General features: G+C 69.2%; 3 protein-coding genes across 8 annotated transcripts; 1 reads left to right on the forward strand and 2 right to left on the reverse strand.

Moving 5' to 3' along the window:
* Positions 1-20: 20 nt before the first annotated feature.
* Positions 21-2,279, reverse strand: LOC113941038 (interferon-stimulated 20 kDa exonuclease-like 2; the record flags this gene model as incomplete). Its single annotated transcript, XM_027632198.1, has 3 exons — positions 2,183-2,279; positions 1,224-1,840; positions 21-221 (listed from the first exon to the last, which is right to left on the reverse strand). Coding segments are annotated over exons 1-3 (885 nt in total), but the record flags the coding sequence as incomplete, so codon positions are not given.
* Positions 2,280-2,314: 35 nt separating this feature from the next.
* On the forward strand, positions 2,315-5,918 carry RRNAD1 (ribosomal RNA adenine dimethylase domain containing 1). 6 transcript variants are annotated; one of them, XM_027632203.1, is made up of 8 exons: positions 2,337-2,441; positions 2,760-2,835; positions 2,875-3,007; positions 3,088-3,366; positions 3,440-3,502; positions 3,590-4,314; positions 4,888-5,075; positions 5,699-5,918. In XM_027632203.1, the coding sequence occupies exons 2-8, from the start codon at positions 2,768-2,770 to the stop codon at positions 5,845-5,847; spliced, it is 1,605 nt and encodes a 534-aa protein (XP_027488004.1). In that variant the 5' UTR covers positions 2,337-2,441; positions 2,760-2,767; the 3' UTR covers positions 5,848-5,918. The 6 variants fall into 6 exon arrangements, with proteins under 6 accessions (XP_027488000.1, XP_027488004.1, XP_027488003.1 ...); XM_027632204.1 differs by having other exon boundaries at positions 2,382-2,468; XM_027632199.1 differs by having other exon boundaries at positions 2,315-2,441; positions 2,760-3,007.
* A 76-nt stretch (positions 5,919-5,994) lies between these two features.
* On the reverse strand, positions 5,995-7,023 carry LOC113941041 (probable 39S ribosomal protein L24, mitochondrial). Its single transcript, XM_027632205.1, is given in 6 exon segments — positions 5,995-6,166; positions 6,247-6,377; positions 6,462-6,565; positions 6,648-6,743; positions 6,828-6,893; positions 6,895-7,023. Coding segments are annotated over 6 exon segments (648 nt in total). The 5' UTR covers positions 7,009-7,023; the 3' UTR covers positions 5,995-6,029.
* Between the last annotated feature and the right edge of the window lie 384 nt (positions 7,024-7,407).

Here is a 7,407-nt window from a genome sequence, read left to right on the forward strand (position 1 = left end):
GGGGGCTCCAGCAGCAGTACCTGGATGTCCTGGTTCAGCAGGGCCTTGGTGAGGCGCTTCAGGGACACGGCCACGTTCTCTGGGAAGCCTCCCCGGCGGTTCAGCAGCGGGATCCGGGACGTGTCCCGGGTGAGGGCTTTGGGGTGGGAATACCGGAGCGCCTTGAAGTCGTTGTGGATGGCGTGGCCCACCACGACCTTCCCAGCCAGGATCCGCAGCACCTGCACGGGAGAGGGTGGGATGGGGGGAGGTTAAGACCTCTGGCAGTGCCCTCTGTGCTCTGTGGGAAGCGGCTGCCCCACGAGGACATGGAGCAGCCCCACTGCCAGGCTGAGTGGGAATGGCACTGTGGGGGCACAATCCCGGTGCTGCAGAGGGCAGCTCTGGACCCCCCACAGCCCCTGAGCCGCAGAGCTCGGCCCCCCACCCCCAGTCCATGAGCCCAGCCCACACCTCCAGCTCCATGACCCCCACCCTTGGCCCAGCGTCCCCAGCCCACAAGACACAGAGCCCGGCCCTGCAGCCCCCCCCCAACTCCCACACAGCCTCCCACCCCAAGCCCACAATCCCTACCCTGCACTCTCCACTCCAGCTGGGCAGCCCCTCACCCCCAACCCCACAGCTCCCCACCCCTCAGCCCCCCCCCCAACCTATAGCCCTGACCCCAGCCCCTGAGCTGCAGAGCTCAACCCCCTACCCCTGGCCCAGCATTCCCAACCCCAGCCCCATGACCCCCAGCCCATGAGACACAGAGCCCAGTCCTACATTCCTCCACCCAGCCCCACACCCCTCACCCCGCAGCCCCCCCACTCCCACCGAGCCCCCCATCCCAGCCCTGGTCCCATAGCTTGACACTTCCAGCCCTGCAGCCCCTCACCCTGGTTTTGCAGCCCCCACCCTGGCCCCACATCCCTCACTCCCAGCCCTGCAGCCTGACACCCCCAGCCCCACTCCCCCCCAACACTCCCAGCCCTGTGCCCCCAACCCCCCATTCCAGTCCCATCCTCCAACCTGCAGACCCTGGCCCTGCATCCCCCACCCCCATTTCCACTCCCCCTCCACCCTCACAACCCCTACTCCCACCCCTGAGCCCCCCACCACAGCTTCAGCCCCACACTCCCACCCCTGAGCCCCAACCCCCCATTCCAGTCCCCTCCCCTGACCCGCAGACCCCGGCCCCATTCCCACGCCCCCCCAGCCCCCCAGGCCGCCCCCCGGCCCACCTGCCGCTGTGCCTGCTGGAAGGGCACGGCTTTGTCCATGTGCTGCCGGCGGATGCCGCTCCAGCGGGTCCGGTAATCCACGATGGGCGCCTCGGGCCGCACGTACCGGTCGTACACAACGTCCCCGTCGTAGGACACGATGCTGCACCGAGCCAGGGCGCTGGTCCGGCCCCCGGGGCCCGTGCCCACCATCTCGCAGTCCATGGCCAGCAGCTTGGTGGGCGCCGGGGGGGCTCCGGCCACCGCCCCCCGACCCCTGCCCTTGGTCTTTACGCGGCCGTTCTGGGGCGCCGAGGGGGCGCCGGTGGATTCGGGGGTGCCCCCAGCAGCCCCCCGACCCTTCCCTTTGGTTTTAGAGGGAACGCCGGTCCCGGCAGAGCCGTTCTCTTTAGGGCACGACGCGGGGGGCTTCGCCGGGGTCCGCCAGGGCCCGCCCCGGTTCGGGGGGAGCTGCTTCTGCCGCAGGACCCCCCGGCGCTCCAGCTCCCGCCGCCGCCGCACGAAGCTCTGGTGCTTTCGGTTGCCCCGTTCCTTCTTGGGGCGGCCCTCGGGGGCGGTCAAGTCCACGTTGAGGATCAAATCCCCCATGGCGGGACCGGGGAAGCGGGACGGGGCTGCTGCGGCGGGGGGAGGCGGCTCAGCGGCGGGGGAGCCGCGGCACCGGGGAGCGCCCGATACCCAGGACCCCCAACAGCGGCACCGGGGACCCCCCACACCCGGGACCCCCCACACCCCAAGCACCGGCACCGGAGAGCCCTTGGCACCGGGAGACCCAACACCTGGACCGCCAAGCACCGGCACCGGGAGACCCCTCGACACCGGGACCCGGGACTCCGGGCACCGGGGCCCCCTGACACCCCAAGCAGCGACACCGGGGACCCCTCGGCACCCGGGACTCCTCGACGACCCCCAGCACGGACCGCGGGACCCCCCCGCCCCCCCCCCCCCCCCAAACTCACCTCCGCGGCCCGGAACCGGAAGCTGGCGGGCGGCACGTGGCCGGCCCGCTAACGGCAGTGACGTCATCGACCCGCGCCGCGCTGGGAGTGCGGCTCGCGCCGGGCGGCGCGCGCGGGCGGCGGCGGCGGCTCCGTAACGCCACCCGCGCCTGCGTTACGTCACCGGTGACGTCGAAAGAGACGTTACAGATCACCGGCGTTGGCCCGGGGGGGTTGTTGCGGCCTGCCCGGTGTCCTGGCCGGCCCGGGGAAGTCGCAGGTGCTCGAAGGCGAGCGGCGCCCCTGGGTGACGTCGTGGCGTCGGGGAGGGGGGTGTCACAGCCGCGTGACGTCATGGGGCGGAAGGGGTTATTGCGTCCTCGCGTGACGTCACGGTCTGGTGACGTATTACGACCGCTGGACGTTGATGGGCACGGCCAGGGGGAGGTGGGGTGAGACCTGGGGTGACATCTGAGCCCCATAGGGACACATCTTGCAGTGATGTCAGAGTGCCAGGGGACACGTCCCAGGGTGACGTCAGAGCCCCAAGGGTGACATCAGAGCTCCAGGGCTGACACCCCCTCTCTGCCACCCACAGGTGCTGCCATGGCAGCTACTCCCCATCTCATCCTGCGGCCACCGGAGCACCCGGAGCAGCCGCTGGAGAACCCAAGGCACCCGGAGCAGCTGCCAGACCCGGAGCAGCAGCGGGAGCAGCAGCGGGATCACCCGGAGCAGCCACTGGAGCACCGGGAGCACCTGGAGGAGTCACCAGAGCAGCGTCGAGCCGCTGACATCATCCACCTCCTGAGCCTCTACCGGCCCCTGATCGACGCCTTCGTCATCGTGAGTGTCCCCACGTCCCCCCAGGCCCCCCCCCGGCCATGTCCCCCCAGCCGTGCCCCCCACTAACCCCCCTCCCGCAGGATTTCTTCACCGAGCGGTTGTGGGCACAGCTGCCCCCGGCCTGGCAGCCCGCCCTGGACAGTGCCACCCCCCAGCAGCTGGCCGGGCTCCTGGGGGGCCGTGGTGGCCCCGGGGCCGCCTGGCCCCTGTCCCTGCTGGCCTTCGCCGCCGCCGCCCGGGCCCTCGCCTTCCCCCGGGGCCGCCCGTGGGGGACCCCGCGCCAGAGCCCCCGCCTGCACCCGCTGCTGCGCCGCCACATCAAGCTCAAAAAGCAGCATGAGATCCAACGCCTTGGCAAGGTGGGTGCCCCCTCTGCCTCCCCTGCAAGCCTCCAGCTCTCCCCCAGCCCCACAACACCCCCTGTCCCCACAGCTGCTGCAGCGGCTGAGCCAGAGCACCGGCTGCCAGCGCGTGGTGGATGTCGGAGCGGGGCAGGTGAGAGCAAAAGCACACGGGGGGGGGACACAGGGGGGCTCTGGGGAGATCCCCCCACCCCCTCTGAGCACATGTCCACCCTCGCAGGGCCACCTCTCCCGCTTCCTGTCCTTCGGCCTCGGTCTGTCGGTCACGGCAGTGGAGAGCGATGGCCGCCTGGCCGGGGTGGCCAAGTGCTTTGACTGGGAGCTGCTGCGTGAGCTGCAGAAAACGGGGGCCTCGGGGCACGGGGGGCACCCCCGGCGCCGCCCAAACCACCCCCTGAGGCCCCTCACCCCCCGCGCCCCGCGCCACGTCCCTGGGCGCCTCGACCCCGCCGCTCCCTGGGGGGAGTTCCTGCTGCCCCCTGACCCGCCGGGGCCTGGCCCCGCCGCCCAGAACCCGCTGGGGGGCCCGGGGGGCTCTGAGGACGGGGGGCCGGTGCTGGTGACGGGGCTCCACGCCTGCGGCGACCTCAGCCCGGCGCTGCTGCGCCACTTCGCCCGCAGCCCGGCCGTGGCCGCCGTGGCCTCCGTGGGCTGCTGCTACATGAAAGTGTCGACCGCCCCGCAGCCCCCCGGCTGCCCCCCACCGGGGTACCCCCTGAGCGCCACGGTGGCGGCGCTGCCGGGCCACCAGCTGTCGTACCGGGCGCGGGAGGCCGCGTGCCACGCGCGGGAGGAGTACGAGGGGCGGCTGCGCAGCGGCGGCGCCCGCCTGTGCACCCACTGCTACCGCGCCGCCCTCGAGAGCCTCATCCAGGCCGCCGACCCCGCCAAGAGGCACCTGGGCCTGCAGGCGGGCAGGAACGCGCACACCCTCGGCTTCCACCAGTGAGTTTGGGGAGGGGGGACCCCCTTCTGGGACCCTCCTGGCCCCCAGCGAGTTTGGGGGAAAGGGACCCTCTTCTGGGACCCTTCTTGTGAATTTGGGGAGCGGGAGACCCCATTCTGCATCTCCTCCCGGGCCCCAGTGATTTTGGGGAGGGAGGACCCCTTTCTGTGATTCTCTTCAGGAGTTTGGAGAGGGGGGGACCCCCCTTTTTTTGGACCCTTCCTGGGGCCCTGTGAATCTGGGGAGGGGGGACCCTCTTTTTTGGGACCTTTCCTGGCCCCCAGTGATTTTGGGGAGGGAGAGACCTCTTCCTGGGACCCTCCTCATGAGTTTGGGGAGAGGAGACCCCTTCCTGGGACCCTCCTCATAAGTTTGGGGAGGGGGGACCCCCTTCTGGGCCCCTTCATGGGCCCCTGTGAATTTGGGGAGGGGAACCCTCTTTTTCATCCCCTCCTGGCCCCCAGTGATTTTGGGGAAGGCAGATCCCCTTCTGGGACCCTCCTCCTGAGTCTGGGGAAGGAGGACCCTTTCCTGGGACCCTGCCAGCCCCCCATGTGACTGTTCCCCCCCAGATACGCCCGCCTGGGGCTGCGCCTGGCAGGGCTGGACCCGTCGGGGGTCCCTCTGGACTCGGGGGCCGTGGAGGCCATGCTGGAGCAGCAGCACAAGGTGCTCGCGTTCTGCACCCTGAAGCAGCTCCTGGCACCTGTCGTGGAGACCCTCGTGCTGCTCGACCGCCTGCTGTACCTGCGGGAGCGAGGTGGGCACGGCCAGGGGCCTCCCCCTCCCCTCCTTCTCTTCAGCCTTCTCCTCTCTTCCTCTCCTCTTTTTAGCTCTCCTCTCTCCTCCCTTTCCTCTCTCTCAGCCCTCCTTTTCTTCCCGACCCTTCTTCTTCACTCTCTTGACCCTCTCTCCCGATCCCCCTTGTCTTCTCTCCTGGCCCCCCTCTCTTCCCTCTCCTGATCCTCTTCCTCCTCTCTCCTGACCCTGTCTCCCAACCTTCCCTCCCTCTTCTCACTCCGATTCTCTCTCCCAACCTTCTCTCTGACCCTTCCTCTTCTCTCTTTCCTCTCTGCCAACTCTCCTTCTTTTCCCGAGCTTCCCTCTCTTCTCTCCTGGTCCCTCTCTCCTCTTCTGGCCCTCTCTCTCCTCTCTCCTGACCCTCCTTCTTCTCTCTCCTGACTCTCTCTCTGCCAGTCCTCCTGATCTTCCTTCTCCTCTCTCCCAACCCTCCCTCTCCTGTCTCCTCTCTCCCAACCCCGCTTTCCTTCCTCTGGACCCTCATCCTCTCCTTTCTTGACCCTCTCTCTCCTTGCTAACCCTCTCCTTGCTCTGATCCTCTCTCCTGACCCTCTCTCTGACACTCCCTCTCCTCTCCCCCAGGTTTCCACTGTGCCCTCGTGCCCCTCTTCAACCCCCTGTTCTCTCCACGGAACCTGGTGCTCGTGGCCGCGCGGACCCCGCTGGCCGCGGTGCTGGCTGAGGACAGTGAGGATGGGGACAGCAGCGAGGACGAGGACCCAGGGGGCTGAGAGCCCCTCGGGGAGAGCAGAGCCCCCCTGCCCCAGGCACAAACCACAATAAACCCACGATTTTTACTGCCTGGGGCTGGGTGTGAGCGAGTTGGGGCTGCACTGAAAGCGCCACAAACATGGAAAATCAAGGGGGGTGTTTATTGCAGAACCCAACCCGGGGGGAAGTCTGCCCCCCCCAGTTAATACCAGTAGGATTTCTTGGCCCGCCGTGTCTCCACAATGCCCATGGCGTCCATGATCTCCTCCTCGAAGGTCTTCAGGGACGGCTTGTACGTCTTGGCCAGCGCGTCCTCCACTGACGTGTCCTTGGGGCCGTCTGTGCGGGTGAGGGGACAGCAGAGTTGAGCCCCCCGTGCCTTCCCCACGTCCCCCCAGGCCCTCTGCCACCCCGCTCACCGATCCAGTTCTCGGGCACGATGCCATCCCGGCGTGGCTGCGGGGGCACGGGCAGGATGCGGCCGCTGCGCAGGGACACACGGACGCGCTCGCCCTCCTCCGTGTACCTCCACTCCACCTCCGTGGGCTTCCTGCGGGCACACGGGTGGTGGGAGGGGGCAGAATGGCACGGGGGGGCCTCAGTGGAGTCTCCTCAGCCCCCCCCCAGCTGTTACCTGTCCTCAGGGTCCACCAGGCTGATCTGGTTGAGCAGCAGCGGTGCCTCACTGGCGATGTAGGTCCCGGAGTACTTGGCCGTGCGGTTGATGTAACGATAGTGCTGCGAGGGGATCTGGGGTCACTGACAGCCCATGACCCCCCCAGCCTCCATAGCACTCCCCTGAATGCCTCCCCAGCCTCACCGTGTTCAGCCCTTCCACCACGACCCAGTTCCGGGGGCGCACGACCTGGGTGACCCTCCCCTGCTTCCCTGCGTCCTTCCCGGTCAGCACCTGGACCTGTGGGGGGAGAGGGGGTACAGCTGGGACCCCCAGCCTGGCCACCAGCCTGGAGGGGAGCCCTGGGAGGAGGGGGAGACTCACCGTGTCCCCCCAGAACACCTTCCAGTCGTCCTCGGCGATGGGCTCCACGAAGACCTTGCGGCGGCGCTGCCCGGGGGGGGTTGCGGAGCCGGGCGGCCGCGCTGTCGGGGGGCCACGTCCCGTGGCGGTACCCCAGGGGCAGCCGCGGCCGCGCCGCGCTCAGCAGGGCCGAGAGCCGCATGGTGCTGGGGGTCGGGGGGTCAGGGGGGGCCCTGTGACCCCCCGGGGACACCCCTCGTGCTCCCGGGGGCAATGGGTGTCCCGGGGTGGGGGCATGCGGGGTGATGCTGGAGCCCCCCGCACCCCAAAGGGGAGCCAGGGCCTGGGAGAGCCCCCCCACAAAGAGGATCCAGGTGTCTGGTAGAGCAGCCCCCCCCCAAAGGGGATACGACACCCAGCAGAGCCCCCACTACCCCCAAAGAGAACCCAGGGGTCCCGCAGGGGCACCTCCCATCCAAACGGGATTCTGAGGTCCCCCCATCCTTAAAAGGGGATTCAGATATCCCACAGAGTCCCCTCACGCCCCCCAAGGGAACCCAGGGATCCCACAGACCCCCCGACCCCCCAAAGGGGACCCAAA

The sequence above is a fragment of the Corapipo altera genome, unplaced genomic scaffold (genome assembly GCF_003945725.1).
Source record: "Corapipo altera isolate COAL_440 unplaced genomic scaffold, ASM394572v1 61298, whole genome shotgun sequence".
In the NCBI taxonomy this organism is placed as follows: Eukaryota; Metazoa; Chordata; class Aves; order Passeriformes; family Pipridae; genus Corapipo; species Corapipo altera.

Excerpts from the sequence above, each read along its gene's own strand:
- RRNAD1 (XM_027632199.1), top strand. The coding sequence starts at position 2,768 with ATGGCAGCTACTCCCCATCTCATCCTGCGGCCACCGGAGCACCCGGAG. Across the intron at positions 3,008-3,087 it reads TGATCGACGCCTTCGTCATC|GATTTCTTCACCGAGCGGTT; the intron begins GTGAGTGTCCCC and ends CCCCTCCCGCAG. Across the intron at positions 4,315-4,887 it reads CACACCCTCGGCTTCCACCA|ATACGCCCGCCTGGGGCTGC; the intron begins GTGAGTTTGGGG and ends GTTCCCCCCCAG.